This window comes from Kryptolebias marmoratus, linkage group LG14 (genome assembly GCF_001649575.2).
Source record: "Kryptolebias marmoratus isolate JLee-2015 linkage group LG14, ASM164957v2, whole genome shotgun sequence".
Taxonomy (NCBI): domain Eukaryota; kingdom Metazoa; phylum Chordata; class Actinopteri; order Cyprinodontiformes; family Rivulidae; genus Kryptolebias; species Kryptolebias marmoratus.
This window is the reverse complement of record NC_051443.1, coordinates 21,237,514-21,254,589: the sequence shown is the minus strand read 5'-3', so window position 1 is coordinate 21,254,589 and position 17,076 is coordinate 21,237,514. Positions and strand designations below refer to the sequence as shown.

Below are 17,076 nucleotides of genomic sequence, written 5' to 3'. Positions count from 1 at the left end.
CAGTTATGACATAAAGGGAGATAGATCAGAGGACGTTAAACTCCTCATTACCATTATTGCTTCTGGAACACTGTTATAATCATTAGTACTGAATGTAGTGGCACCAAAATGACAAGCACACCTTAATGGCCTCCTGCTGCTGGCACTGCGATGCTTATTGCATCTTGTGGAGGCAAATATGTTTAGCATTTATACTATAATAATGAAGTTCTTGGAATTTGAGTAAAAACTCGATAAAAGTATCAAGACATGCATGTTTTTTAATCTAACTATTGTATTAACACCAACAGGAGACCTTCCCTCCTTACTACTTCATTAAAAAATGAAGTGATGGATGTCCTGCAGGTAAACAACAAAAATGCTCCAAATTTCTTTTTCACCTGGTTAATTTCAAGGCCCCACTAAGTGAAACTAATTTATATAGGTACAGCCTAGTGTTAATAATAATCTAAACATTCTACTGACATGAACAATAACCAAGCGTTGCAGTGTGTAAATCAACCTTAAGTAAATTATTTTATGAAACATGACGCCTTTCATAGAATCTTAGTGTGGGAGTTGTCTCAGTTGTTTACTGTAAGAAGAGTTTCTTGCACTTAGCAGGGGGCCTGAGGGTCTCTAGCCAAGACATTTTGAGCATCAAACACTTTATTTTCTGCAGTTTGGATAATATAAAAGGAAATAGTTTGTGTTTATGGATCGATTCATGGTTGAAAAGTCTTAAATGGACCATGCATTATAAAAATGTAAGTCTCTTTGGTCTTCTGAGGTCTTTTGTATAGATTTCAAATTATTCAATTCTCAACAACCAACACAATCACACAATTTACTTCTTTACCCTCTTTTGTGCTTTTTGCAGCGGGAAGTAAACTCTAATTATACTTGTCCCTGGTCTTCAATAGGTTGTAAATAGCTCAAATCTACACTCTGCGTCCTAACTGACAGCCTGAGCCTTACTCAACCAATGTCAAAGAGAAGCACAATTCCTCGGTCTGCAACTCTGGCTGCCAAGAATAATCTAACCTAATCCCAAATCTCCATTTGGTCCGGTGACTGGCTAATCCAGCCACAACTCCAATAAACTGAATGTGAGTTTTATAGTCTGGTGTAATCCACTCAGTCCGCTGACAACCATAGTGACAAGACATTTAGAGGACTGTCAGCAGTCTTGACTCCTAGACAGCCATCTGCCTCTTTCTGTCTGCACGTGTCTCTTTTCAACACATATCAGATCTGTTATTTGGCTCTTTACTACCACCGCTACTCCTACTGATGCTGTTAGCAATACTACCTACTGTTCTTTGACTGCCAACAAGCCATCTGTTCAGCAAAATGTAGCAAACACAATCTTTCAACACCACTTTTTTTTTCTTTTGCCTCTCTTCCAGATGGAGGCTTAGGAGAGGAGAACAGTACCCTCACACGTTTCTCATTTTCCTATCATGTGTGCTACCCGTTTCATTACAAGCTAATAAAATAAACTACACACGCGCATACCTCCTGTAAAAAAAAACATGAGTTTCCAAAGCAGATAAGTGCTCATTTTCATTTCAAAAGGAGCCAACAGCTATTGAAATGGTACATTTATATAGAATATCTAGATGGTATCCATTTTCCCCCCTGATACATTTGGCTAAATTGTTTAGCAGGGTTTATAGATGCTTGTTCAGACAAAAGAAAAAAATAATAAAAAAACAGCACTTTCCCACTCAAAATTAACATGTACAGTAAACCGATTCATCAACATGATTCATCGCTGTTGACAGACATGCAGATAAACACCTGCTTCTACACAAGAGCATGCATACACATACACACATTAAAGCCTGAAACTCAGGAACCTTCATTATGTCACAGATTTCTGTGAATCCTGTTGATGGACTGTATCAAGCTCATTTTTTTTATGACTAACAGTATCTGGATGTAATAGCAGAAACAAAACAGGCTCATCTCTCCACTCTGCAACGTTTTATTGTTCACGGCAGGGATGATGCATAAGCGAGAATTATTACAGCGACAGATTTGTTGGACAAATACTGTGATAATTTGATCATCGGGTGTCTTTTGTTTTCACACTCAGCTATTTGGGCCTGAAAACCGACTCGCTAATCATCTGTGGTAGATTAATTTAGGAAGTAAAAATAAATCTGTTTACTGATTAGGAATAATTTGAAATTTTTCAAGTAAAATAATAAAAAGAATGGAGATGGAAGGGGATGATATTTCTGTTTAGAACACATTTTTACATCAAAATCAGCATGCATATGCAAAAATGGCAATTGTATTAACTGCATTGAAGATTAATTCCTTGTGAGCTTAAGGTGTTATTTTATTTTTGAAATGGCAAAAAAAAAAAGAATTGTGCAACATACCTGCCTGATTGGTTGTGACATTAAGTGTCACATACTGCTTAGCATAGTCTTTGGCCAGCTCTGACACCCCGTTGACGGCCTCCAGCAGGAAGCTGTAGTTGGTGTGCGACTGCAAGTCAGCAACCATCACTGAGGTGTTTGACAGGCCAATTCGGCGTGGCAGAAAGCGTACATTGGGGCCGCACTCCTCCAACCCCCTACCGTCTGGCAAAACTCGTCTGCATAAGATATTGTAGCGCACATCTTTTCTGCCGCCCGTCTCCATGGGAATAGACCACTCCAAAAAAACACTGGTCTCATTGACATTGGAAATGGCATTACGGGGTGCAGAAGGAGGGCCTGAGGAAGGTGAAAACTGCTTAGAAGAAGAATAAAATACCACAAGTAATATCATACAAGTGCATCTCATTAAACAATAAAGTACAAAAGGTAGTATCTCACTGGGCTGCGACAGTTAGAGACTGGTTGGTGACTCAAACTAAAAAACATGGCCTACTTCTCTGTGCATACCTTACAAAACTTTATTCTTGCCCATGCACATTATTTTGTTGCCTCACATCATACCCGCCTTGGCTTGTTTTGTTCTAACCTTGGTAGCCCCCAAAACATCTATAATTTAATTTGCTGGAGCACACTTTCGAAATGAAGATGGCTAGATTTAAACCAGTTTAAATAATAATTATTTCTGGCGTCATTTTTAGACCTGGACAAGTTTTCTGTCGGAGGAGAGCTCCCATGCTCCCATGAAAAGCTCTGGCACTCTTGAGATGAATTGGAGAAGCCCACAACAAAATTCAGATAGTTTCAAGATGGGTTTGAGATGTTAAAAAATGATTCTGTGAGTTAGTGTTTTGAGATCAAGCTTCTTGCACAGATTATTTGAACATGTTCAAAACTCAAGCTGCAAGACTGCAAGCCTCTGTGGCTTGTGAAAAAACTGAGAATTACTGCAAATATTGCAAGACATTCTGGAGTCCCTCATGAATGCTGTTCACCAATTAGTCACAGCCCAGTGAGATGCTACCTAAAGAGATGCAAAAATAACAAATGAAACTAAACATATAAAACAGGTCTTAAACCCTCACGTGTGCAAGCCATATTAGGAGGATCGGAGTCAATCTTATGGTATCCATCTTCACAGCTGCAACTTGTGGCTCCCACCTGCCTGGCCACACTGTGAGGTGGACATTTACTGCAGGCTGAAGACTCCAGCTGAGAGCGGTAAAAGCCCACTTTGCACACTGAAAGAGCAGAGGAGTACGTGAGTTCATGGATGGAGAGATGAGATAAGAGCAGACATAGAAAAATCATAGAAAAGGGAAGGTAGAAGCATAAAAGTGTGAAAGAAAAGCAGAACAGCCTGTTTTTCCCCTATAAAAAAGATAAACTTAACATTGCAGTAGTTGACAAATTTTCTTGGATGGTTGTGTTTGAGGCTTTTCATTAGAGACATACAATTATTTTAGAGTCTGAAAAGAAAAGGTTTTGTCACATTTTCACTTCTTTTCTCACTCCTTTTGAAGTCAACTTTCCGCTTGAGGTTCTCTCAGGATTACTTCTCTCAGTAAACCCACACATTTTAGTCTTATTATTCATAGTTTCTCCTTGTCTTTTCACAGTTAGTTTTTCAATCTTTTAAAAAGATTTCAGTCACTTAGAATCTGTACCTGAAAGAAAATACAGTTATATCTACTGCAAAATTACAATCCTGTTTATGAAACACACAAGCGAGCAAGTTCAATGGACAAAATACAAGAAAATGCCATCTTTCTGATATAAAAACCACACTCAGACACTGATCTAAGTGGGGCAGGTAGGCAGGAGGGTGATGCACTCGGAATGTTAACACTCAGGAATACATCAACAATCTGTCGCCACTGCTGCACCCCAAGCCCACATATCACTGGCCTACAGTGTACATTTTCTTCTGATTTAGCAGTTTTACTTAGATAGGTGCAAACACAGCACAGAAAACAGGTGAAAACATAAAGGGGAAACTAAACTCTTGTAAAAACAGTTACATAAAAAAATAAAAGCATGTCTACATTTGAATTACAAATTACATTTTCATTTTGAAGAGAGGGGATGAGTGGTAAGGATGTCAGAGAGAGGAGAAGAAGACAAATAAGCTATGGATCCTTCACTTCCCTCAATTTTTAGTGTGGCTGTTGTGAATGCAATAACATCTACATCATTAAACTGAAGAATAAAAGCTAAAAGAAAAAAAGAAAAATAATTAATTGGGAAAATGGAATGATGGCAAGAGATAAGCCAAGTTTATGAGAATGAGAAACAGAGACAAAAGGAGGAAGGAGAAGACAAAAGGGGTGGGATAGTGTGTGCATGTGTGTGCGTGTGTGTGTGTTTCAGTCGTTAGGCAGCAGAGGCTCTGATTCACCTTGACGGAACCTTGGTCTGTTGTCATGGAACATTAGTCCTGAAAAATTCTCCCTCTGCCCTGGATCATTTAAAGTCTCACCTCTACTAGCACATGTGCACACACACACACACACCCTCTCTCCCTCTCTCTCTCTCTCTCTCTCTCTCTCACACACACACACACACACACAAAAGCCTTTTTTAAGGTGTTTGGTATGGGGAATCCCCAGTTTACTATAATTGTACAACAAGCTGAAGCTGAAGACTGATTTACCAATAAGTCATAATTTTTCCTTTTTTAAATATTTTGCCTGTGTTTTATATTGAACTTTAATTGTAAAACCTTACAAGTTCTTAAATTGGTTACCTTTTTGTTGTTTTGTTAGTTTATTTACAAACTTTATTCATGCCTTTTGGATTCTTTCACATTGTCTTGGAGAGATTATTGTGCCATATATTCACCAAATCATTCGCTTATCATTTGCCACACACCCAAACACACGTACACAACAATGTTCCTACACTGAAACATTTCATTGACTCATTTATTTAGGACATAACCAATTTATCACTAATCATAATCTTATTCCAGCCTCAGTTAAAATGTTATTCCAAAATCCACAAATGATATTTCAGCACATCAGAATGTTTTCAGTTTGTCCCTGTAGAGATAACAAAGAAGTATCTACCCAAACACACACAATAGCACACAACCATTAATGGCTGCAAATTAATGTATTGTTATTGTGCAATCTACAGTTTGTCTTGACTTCTTCCTTAAAACCCCAGTGGCCAAATTAACTATATTTAAAATGTTCTCCCTTTTGAAAACCCTTACACCTTGGTGTGTGTGTGTGCTGCACTCCCTAATCACTCAGTAAACAGAATAATATGGGTCAATGCCAATTGTCTCTACTACCGATTTTGGCTGCCCAAGTGTTTTATTCAAACATATTTCTCCAACATTCGGAATATATAAAATAGGATGTATACAATTCAGCACTTTTGTTCTGGAAAAGAGCTATAATTTACTGGCTTTGACCTTTTCTGTAATGTGTTGTAGATTCAAACTAAATCTAAGGTAAATTGCAAAAAAAAAAAAAAAAAAAAAAGCATGAACCTAAAATAAAACATAAAACAAACAAACAAAAAAAAAACTAAAGGAGAAAGGCAGAAATATATAGGCATGTACAGTCGTTTGCTCAAAATGTATTGGTGTAAATAGGTGAAACATGATCAGAGTCCTCTGAATTAATCAAAATACTGCACTGAAATGTCCTCCTTGAGGTTGTATATAAGTATGCAAATTGCGTAAATATCTGTAATTACAATATGTAAAATTAGCATAGAAAAAAAATCAAGTGCATGCAACCTACAAAAAAAACATACAACATTTTATTTTTTTATGACTAATAGGCATTAACAATGGATGTTAGGTAATTCATTATTATTTCTAGCTTGTTTCTACTGAGACTAAATAGGCTGTACATACAGAAAACTAAATGTGAAGGCATGACATAACATGACATTCTGACATTTGTCCAAATTACTTTTACACAGTTACACTACGTTAGCGTTAACTACTATAAAATGATGAAAATATCCTTGAGTGTAAATAAGGACATATGTCTGAGATCTAAAACCAAATCGCGGCCAAAGTTTGAGGTCCAAGAAGTCAATGCAAAAATCAAAACCTTTAATTCATCTATGTTTAATCTGAATGGCAGCTGGATTACTAATTGGTATAAAAAGGTTAGCTAAAAGTAAAGGGACTGATTTTTAATCAATCACTAATTCCAATTTGTGAGAAATTACCTTTTCGATTTTGTAATTAACTCAAAAAAAAAACTAAAAAAAAAAATCATTTAAATACAACATGTAGCAAAAAAACAAATCATATGTTACGTAGATTATTATTTTTTTTTACAAACAAGGCTATTCTATAAGCAATTTATTCTTTTTCCTTTTTTATTAGTTCATCACATTCATTACTCAACCATATTTAATTTCTAAACGCAAGGACAAACAATTTATTAGATCAGGATGAGTTGCTGTAATTATTAAACTCTTTTAAAATGAACATAAACAGTTGCAAATGTATATTTATAGCTAAATATACACACAGATGCACTTCCTGTGGTGAAATTAGTTATGGTCATGGTTGAATGACTGAATGACTGAAATGGCTCATACCTCATTGTGAATTCAACCTGAATAGGCAGTGTAGGTGGTATTAATGTGTGTGCCTGAGTGTGTATGCATGTTGCCCCTGGGTAAGCTGTCTTTCTGATGCCACGCAGCTCTTAATGCACAGAGCAAAGGCTAATGGGTAATTAATATGCAATACACACTAATGTGTCTGCATGGATTTGCGTGTGTTCATTTGTGAATGTGAGGTTAATACATAATTAATATGCATCACAAACTGGCATCCCAGACAATTAAGGATCCAGTGGTGTCCGCTGATGCTTCTTAACAAACGTCCTTTTTTTTTTAATTGGAAACATTTCACAGTAAACATGTTGAATTATATGCCTGGCTGTCATTCGTAGGGATTAGAAAGTAGGCGATTAGAGCTTAGTGAGAAAGACATTAAGGGTGAAGGGGGGTGTAGAAGCACAAGTTAAAAGTAAAGACCCCATAGTGTGTATCAAAACTGGATTTAAATTCATTTGTCTGTGCATAGACACAGTATGGATCCCAGTATTGGCAAAGTTCTCATCATACTTCCTCTCATGAAGGCAGCAAAGCTGGTTAAAGTGACCCTTTTTACCAATAGCCCAAAGGATAATACTGGATTAAATTACATCATAGGATTTTAGGGCTGTGTGTTAAAAATCTAATTCTAGACAGAAATTAGCCAACTTTAAAAACAATATGTGCAGAATAAAATCACTCTGAAGTAAAACATATAACTTTTACTCCAACATTTAGTAGGGTAAAACAGGGTAAAATAAACATACTATTTCTATTGTACTTATGTAACCACACAAAAGATAAACAAACCTATACAGACCAAATAGATAAAAAAAAGGCTTACGCAACAGTACTTTGTTGCATGAGGCAACTACATTTTTCTTTTTATTTATGTTACTGTAAGTGAACAGAGTCAGCTACCCTCACAAAAGTAAACTTTAATAAAACAACAACAACAAAAAGGCAAGGTTGTATTTCAGTGGAACGCCTATATTGTTAGCATTTTAGATTGTGAACTAATAAACCACCCAAGGAAGCAGTAAATATCCTCTTCCTGTATTTGTTCCATAGCAAACTATTGGTCTCAGAAACATAAACACAATGTGTGTTGGTTTATTGCTGTGTGTGCATGTATGAGGGTTTCATTACTCCGTGTATTGTTGTTGTCCATTTGTGGTTGTTTGCATGCTTCAGCATCTGTGCAAGTGTATGTGCCAAGGCATGCACATAATTGTGTGCACATCTCTGTGTGAACACTAACAAAGACAGATGATAATAATAATATACAATCATAATAATATACAATCAAGTCAATGGGTTTTTCCTCTCTGAGAGACAACACAGCTGGTCATTGTCCAGCACCCATTTATTCTCACAATCGAGCAATATGCAGAAACTGTGAGGTCAAGTAGGTTTCAATAGTTTTTGAAAAAAAAACAAAACTATTTATTAGCTCTGTTAAAGTCTAGATTGTCAGAATAATGACATGACTGTGCCTTAGGCAGCTCAATCCCTAGACTCTCTATTTGCTTAGTGTCTAGAAAATGCACCAAACCCAAGCTGGTTACAATGATGGACCCATACCTTGACAAGCAGCTTGGTGTGTAAGTGTACATAAATGGATGGAAGGCTAACTCTAAAACTTTAAACATGAAAAGACTATGTTATTGCAAAATGTTTGCCAATCAGTTTTTGCACTTTTGCAACTTTATTTTATAAAACTCCTACCTATGTACTATCAAGAGTACTCCAGGTTCCAAATTATATATATATATATATATATATATATATATATATACATATATATAACCTTGAATGCTTTTTACAAAAGTAGATGTGTCCTTCACACTGTTTGAGCCTTGGACTGTCAAAAATGCTCAGATTGTCTATGATACGCCTAGTGCCAAGTCAGGAGGATATCTTTTTCTTCTTCTACTGTTTGACTTGGGAGTTCTGATAAGTTTTACTACAACTCATTCTATTCTTCCTGATTACAGGTGCAGCTGTGTTTCCACTGATTTTTAGACCTTCACCAATCCTCTATCATTTTCTGTTCTTGTCTCACAATCTGATTCTTGAAATTCTGGTCTAAGTACAGCATTGGTGCAGACATGAAGGTAGTGTTAAAACAGACCAACCTCTTGTGATCATGCATTATTTCATAACAGTACTAAAGTAAATAACCTAAAAAGAAAATCATAAGTGAATGTAGTTTTCTTGTTACTGCAAATATAACTGTTTTGTCACTTTATGTTTTTTGTTTCAAGTCTATGTTTCTCAAATTTAGTATTGTTTTTAAATTTCGAACTGAACTAGATATTGCTTTGTTAATTAAAAAAAAGGAAATCACAAAGCTGAGAAGATTTTTTTTTGATTGTCAGAAGAAATACTTTAATTTTCTATACATGTCTTGAGGGGTGGTAGAAAAAAAAATCAGGCATATTTATTTACTTCTGCTGAGTATCCACCACTGAATCTTCTGGGAGTAGTTTAAAAGTGGTCAAAAAAACAACTATACAAATGTAGCATATTGACTTTCATAGATCAGGCAGGAAAATAAACTCACTGCAAAGACTTTAAACTAAAATGGGCAGAAAAAGTAAACCATTATATCTAAACTTTTAGAGGTCAGTTTTTTGATCCATTGAAGCTACTGGGCTATGACTAAGTTTAAAGGATTTCTGTAAATAAGTTTCTCATTGTATTTGTGAAGTTGATAAACCTTTCTATTCTTTAATTGAATGATAATTAATAAAATATAATGTTTGAGAAAGGTATATGTTTTTATGTTAGAGAAATAACTGGATATGTATTAGTAATGATGGTTAAGGCTCAAGTTAGGCAATGGGATGTAGGAAGAAAAAAAAATGCATGCAGCTGTGCCTGCACACTAATGGGGGAGGGGTAAACTGGAGAAAGTACTTCTGGGGAAGTCAGTTTACCCAACAAGCACTCAGGAAGCACTTAAGTTGTCATGACAGCATCACCATGTTGAGATGATGGGGTGATGGAGAGAAAGTTGGAAAAAAGAAAAAAAAAAACTGAAAAAAGATGCAAGAGAACTGAGTGAGTTAGGAAACAAGCTATTCAGAGTTTCCAATGGGACAAATTTCATAAACATGAAAGCATCTCATCACTTGCCAAATCAAATCAATTTAGTTTTCAAGAGATAATTGCTTCCTGCTATGAGCATATTTCCACGAATCATAAGAGAATTTCTGTTACTTGATTAACAGAATCAAGTTAATATTTTAAAAACATGGATAAAAGTTAGAAAGTCTCTTGTAATGCCGCAAGGGTTGACTTTATCAATATATTTTTTTATACCTTTGAATCCCTCTCTATCTACTCTCAGCATACAATATTACCATCTGCCAAAAAAATGCTTGTCATGTTGTGTTCCTAACGTGTATAAATTTAGGCCATTCTAAAAGCTTCTGGTAGTTTTTCGCCTTAATTTTTTATAACCAGAACAAACTATTTTTTTTTTTTATTACTGTCACACAGCGGAACTAAATGATTTAGCAATACATAAATGACTGGTTTGAACTAAAAGGTTCAAAATGTAACAGAATCAAACTGAAAAAGTTTTTTTTTAATATAAGAAATACATTTACAATCATATTTATTGATCTTATCAGGTCTGATCAGTAGGAGCAACAAGTTTTCATACCTGTGATGCTGAAGATAACCAGCAGCTGTGCTTGTTCCAAACAGAAGAAAAGAACTGTCTACACGGGTCACATCTTGACAATAATCTCTTTGCTATTCTTATTCTACCCTGGGATGACCCACAACTTCACTAGGCTTTAAAGTAAGAAACTTCTTTTTCTAATTTGAGCTTGCACAGCTTTCTTTGAATTGATCTATCCTAAAAGAAGAATATGTCACTAAGCATTTTTTACCATCACAACCTTTAGGTTTAGAATTTACAAAATGTAGGCATATATCCTTTCAAGTAACTTTAACATATTTATATACATGTTAATGGAAGATTAGACTCGCTCATTAGTCATGCAGTAGAAGGACTCATATGCTTATCAAAACATGATACTCATTTTGAAAGAACAGATGCTTCAAAGACTGTGTGCATCTCCATGTTACGCAAGAGACTGCAACACCCTTGTTACACACCAACCACAAGCTCTACACTGAAAGTGTGAACTGCTCCTTAGCTGTCCCATAATTTTCTATAGAGAGAGGGCAGAAAGCTTCCTCAGATTACCACTCCTCTGAGACCATTTCTGTTGGCAGCACCACCACTGTGACCTGATAGAGTTTGACATATGCTGCAGTGACGTCTGACAGGCAGGCAAACACAGATGAACATCAGGGGAGTTCCTGAACTCAAAGTATCGTCACGGGGCGTCCAGCTCAATCCACACTGAAATGGTATTCTCTGAATAAACTGAGCCATGGTTTTACTTTTCCTCAAGGGAGCCTATTTTTTATTTTATTCTTAGTTATTCTATTAATTGATGATACCAACAGTTGCCCTCCTTTTTATCTGTATTTCCTATCTGACCGCTTTTCCTTTTTCTGTGCCTACCCTCCCCCAGCTTTCCCTTCTGCAGTGCCCAGACTTTGCTGTTCATGTTGTACATCCAAGTCTTTTTTTGTCACAGGGATTCAGTGCAGCCTGAATTTCTATATCACAAAGCTGTCAATCCCAAGATTCCTCTTTTTTTTTTTTTTTTTTACTTCAAAACATGGCATTCAGTTCTTATAATGTCACTCCAACTTTCTGATCCTAGCTTTATTTGATGTTTCCAACACTCATCCAGTCCTTGTTCAATCACTGAAGACTCTGTGAATGCTTGTTCTGGCCTACCAGGTCACCTAACTCTTATTAATAGTATTGTTATTATTATACATAATTTTACTTATGGAATAATGGCATGTAATCAAACTGAAAATCAAAGGATCATAATTTCATTCAGCATCCAATACCATTTCAATCTTTCACTTAGAGCTTTTTAAACATTAGTTTTACTCCTTAATCTATGATTTAAAACAGAAATGTCAATAATTAGGAAAATTACACTGCTTTTTTGTTTGACTGGATACTATTTAAGCCATTTAACTATTAAGAGGACATCTTGTGGTGGTTTAAAAAAAGCATGCACTGATTAAATTTGAGAAATACAGGTTGGGTATTTAAAACCAATACATTAATACATTACAATACATTAATTTGTCATGAGTTTTTTTTTTTAAATTTATTTATTTTTTTTAATGAGCATTGACCTTATGGTTTATATTTTGGGATACTTCTCCCTGTATAAAGCTCATCTGGTGAATGCTTTATGTGTACTTTAATTTGACTTTGCCTTGACTTTATAACCTCTCCATGCTGATTATTATGTGTGTATGTATGGCTAATGCATGCAACCACTGAACATAGCCAGAGCTCATTTTGATATGTTTGAGCAGTTTTGTAAAACCTTTCACCTTAACCAATAAAGTGGACCAAAATAATTAATCAGTCTTACTTTAGGTACATGGTGAAGCAGACTATAAATGTTGTTTAAATCAACTAAAACAGAATATTGCTGGGTGTCTCCATAAACAGAGGTGCTCTTTTCAGAGATGGGTTTGAATTGGAGTTGAAAATGGCAGCTGTATGGTATGTTTGTTCATTGATGGAGAAAGAAAGACCGCTCTTTAAAAGGGGAATGGAGAGAAGTGAGGTATAGAGCACAGAAAAGTAAAAGAAAAAAAAAACATGGTGAAAGAGTGCAAATGGAGATGGAAACAATAGAAAAAAGTGAGATAGAGGGAAAATGGGTAAACAAATGATAGGTAGTACCTAACAAACAACAACAAAAAGACTCTAAGAAGGAAACATAAGTGCAAGAAGGATAGATAGAAGAAAACTAAGGTATCCAGAAAGATAAAAAGTGAAAAAGAGTCCAATGGAAAAAATGAACATTCAATTAAAAAAAAGAAAGAAGAGAAACTGCTATACATAGTGACTTCAGTCCTGCAATTACAAAGACTCTTACCAATCATGTTCTTGAAGGTAGCTCACGTCGCTAACACAAGAAAAATTTACACAGATGTGCATTCAGTTTTGCACAATAATACATATACTAAATTATTCAAATTACTCTGTCTTGAAAAACAGTAATAGTTGATGTATTTGGGGTGTATTTAAGCAATGATATTTAAACAAAACTAAAAAAAAAAAAAAAGAAAGGCCTGACTCAACAAAACCCCTTCTGTTTTTAAAGTGTGACAGTGAGTTATGTCTTAGCTGAATCCTCCACCATCAATTATTATTCAGCTAACTTGTCACAGAACAAATATAGTGGATTCTGTAACTTTGTAGTAACACATGCACTGTATTATGACCTTCAACAACACCTTGACAGCCCACTTGAGAAAAAAAAATTCATATACCTAATCTCATTTCCCCTATTTCAGACTGGGAAAAAATGTCTTCAAATTCACTTTGACAGAAGTTCAAAACTTTTCTCTACCCAGGAAAAGACACTAAATGCATAAATCCTCACAGCATGGAGTCCAGACAGCATTTCAACGCTACAAAACCAGAACTCAACAGAACACACTCCAGCTTGAGCAACAGAAATGCACATGAAAAAGTGTTTACTCAGGCAGTGAACACATACGGTTACAAATCTGCTCGAGAGGAAAGACAGCCATGTTTCACTCTGTAGACAGTTTCAAAGACTGCCATCTTTAAGGTCTCATCCGGATGAAAAAATGTAAAAGAAAAAAGAAAAAAAAAACTTTTTGATTTACTAGTTTTGATGACTGAGATTTTAGTTCATCTTGTTTCTACTTATATCACTGATAAACACCATGCTGAGAGCTGTCTGATCTGTATGTAGGTTATTACTGTTCTGCACCTTTTTTTAGTATTGTTGCTTCTGAAAATGAAGAAAATAATGTTAGGTTTTAGCCTCGTCAGCCGTAGACCTGTCAAAGTAGCTTGGCTGACTCCAACTTCTGTAGCAGCATGACTCCAGGCAAAGCAGAAACCCACTAACAGCTGTTTCCGTATGATCTCCACCCAAAGATTCAGTGTTTGATAAAGGAAAGCTAAAGATGACTTTGATAAACACCATCCACGTTTTATAGTTTAATCTTAAGGAAGTTTGGAAAAGTCCTGCTTTTATTTTTCTGGAGAAAAGAAAAATAGACTATTTAATGTGTATTTGTTTTATATGAGCATTTTAAAAACAAGAGCTGTTCTTTAAAAAGGCTAATAGAAATGACAAACATGAAAAAACAAAAATACTCCTGTCAGTTAGGTTTGATTGAGAATGAGTGGATTCACATTAAACCAGACAGAAACATCTTCAGAGCATCGATTTTGATGGAATGAGCATGACTGATTACATGACTTAACAGGAGTTAAAAATTAGTGTGACTTTTACCCAGTGACATGAAACAATAATTGAACAGCACCCAACTGAAACAAATTTCTGATGAGCTTTCTGTTTCATGTATGTATGGCCCAAAAATCTTACTGTCATGGCCACTGACAAACACTGTTCACTTTTCATGCCCATTTCCAAGTGTATATATGGTAATCATCTTTGCACTTCAAGAGTTTTTCCTTTATAGCAGCAGATCTGAAACTAATCAGTTAGTTCATCACTTGAGATGGATACCTAAACAGTAATACTTGGTGTGAAGATAAACACTGTACCAGACAAATACACTCATTTGTTTTTTTTCACACAGCCTTTACTGCTTCAATAAATGTTCACTGGAAAAAAAAAAAACTAAATCTATTGCATTCTGAGACACTCTGGGTTACATATGAAGATATGAACCAGGAGTGCAAGCCAGTGAATTGAGTAATTCAAAAACACTAAAGAAAGAGGCTAGACAGAATGGAAAGAAAAACAAAAAAGACAGAGGCCCTGGGTGCCCGTGGAAATGGCAGTTAAGGTCGGAGCAGGGAACGTCTGGGCACGAGTCAAAGCAGAACAGTGGCTTTATGAGAGCAGCAAAGTGCTGCAGGGCTCTGGGGAATGCCCTCCACTAAGCAAAGAAGAAACACATACTTTCAGGCATGCACACACACACTCTCACACACACCTCATACGAAGTAAGAACACTCTCAGTAAAAGAACAAGCTGATCTGTGCACACACTCAGGCTCATAGCCCTAAAAATAAACATGCACATGGATGAGAAAATAAAAACAGGATGATGTTAGCAATCAAAACAAACACAAGTGCACACACACATCTAAAAAATAAATGAAAATTGGAAAACTGGAGAATGCTGGAAAACTTAAAACAAACTGAAAGATTAGAATCTCAGGCAAGCTGTCCTTATGATATGATTGCTATTATCATTTAGGCATTGTTATCTTACCTTTACAAGATCCACTGAGTTCTTCAAATCCTGGCTTGCAAACACACTTCCCTATGGGAACCAGCCATTCTCCCTCAGTGCTGCAATGCATCCGTGGAGGCTCGTATAAAGGCACAGAGTTATTGATGCAGCGGCCCACAACCTCCACCAGCTGTGATGCCTCTGAGCCTGGGATGGTGTCAGGAAACTCCGCCAGACTCTTCACCAAGAATGGGCAGCGTTTATAGAATACCCGCACCGAGACTAAAGCAATGCAGGCCCCTAAATCCTGGAACGCCAAGTAGAAGCCTTTTCGGGTCAGAGGTCCTAAATCACGGACTTCGGTGTTGAGCTTCATCACGCGATCCCCCAGGTCCAGCTCAGTGAAGCTTTCGTCAGCTGCTATGGTGTCAATTTTGATGTATCTGTTCTCTTTCATGGCCCTGTCTTCCTCCTCCGTCATTCCAACACCATCCCTCATCCCTCCATCCTCCATTTCATCCTCATCACCATCCGTTTCATAGTAATACATGTTAAAGGTCTCCTTGCAGGTCCCGACCCCTCCAGGCAGGCTGTTGCAGTCTCTCAGGGTGAACTTGAGCTCAATGTATACTCGCTGGGCACCTTCAGTCAGGATCCAGTTGGTGTGCAGCCAGTTGTTCTGGTTTTGCTCCATGACGCGGCACACTTGGTAGGTGTGAATAGGGGCATAGTCCTCATCTACTTCCCCAATCTCTTCCCACTGAGACAGAAGAAAAGATAAATATTGTAAAACATAATTTAAAGAAATAATTACATGAGAATTGCCTCAAGTCAACTAAAATTTGCTAAGGGGTCTCAACTTGTCTCACAAGATAAGTCCTAAACTATGCATTTGAATTTTCTGAACATGTTAAGTTTTCGTGTAGGAAAATTTCTAATATGCACCATGTTTTAATTATCGCCCATTTATTTACAATTTTTCATCCTGTCTTATTTTAATTTAAAGGTTTATTATTATTTTAGAATGTATGTGTCACAACTTAAGTAAATATGTTTTTTATGTTCATCATTTTGCAGTCATTATACATTTAATGCAAAATTGACACAGCTTTTCATGGACCAGAGTAGTAATTACAAGTCTGCAGTGACCTACAACAGGAACTTGTCACTTGCACACTAATTATACATAGTTATGTGCACTAGTAGTTAAAACAGTTTACATGAAATGCAAACCTAAATCAAAAGGCCTAGCATTCCATGAAAGAATGCGTATCACTTGCCAAATACTCTCATGCCAAAGTTTTACTTAAGATTCTCTTATGTTGAAAAGGGACATGGTGTAAATATGTTGTGTGAGATCTCAAGTGAAATGGGGACATATCATGTGATCTCTAACATACAATATACAAATATAATAGAACATATAATATTGTTGTAGTTTCAAGTCTGTTAGCATGCTTTTGCAATGAGAATTTTTTTTAAATAAAACTCATACATGCAAGGTTTAAAACCATAAAAATATGGCAGAGATGTCTTTGTTAAAAGCTTAACAATTGTGAGAAAATTATTCACAAGTCTGTGTGTCTAGGCATAGATAGTAGAATAATCATCCTTCTCCACCTCATTTCCTCCTGCTGCAAAAAGGAAGAAAAAAAGAAAGCAATGAAGTTAAAGGGTGTACATACAATTTTACTGCGGAGGAGGAGTTTTTCTTCTTTTTTTAAAAAAAAAAAAAGGAAAGGGAAAAAAAAGTGTCCTTGTAATAGTTTTAATCTAAATGGCCATTTCTTTAAAAGTGCTGGAGGTGGTGTGGG

At 36.1% G+C, this 17,076-nt stretch overlaps 1 protein-coding gene across 1 annotated transcript in view; it reads right to left on the bottom strand.

Moving 5' to 3' along the window:
• Positions 1–17,076, bottom strand: part of LOC108232685 (ephrin type-A receptor 5) — a 60,261-nt gene that overhangs the window by 27,932 nt on the left and 15,253 nt on the right. Inside the window, exons 3-5 of the mRNA XM_017410631.3 lie at positions 15,302–16,022; positions 3,458–3,613; positions 2,373–2,711 (exon numbers count right to left, since the gene is read on the bottom strand). Of these exons, the coding sequence (XP_017266120.1) occupies positions 2,373–2,711; positions 3,458–3,613; positions 15,302–16,022 (1,216 nt within the window). The remainder of the gene's footprint in view (positions 1–2,372; positions 2,712–3,457; positions 3,614–15,301; positions 16,023–17,076) is intronic.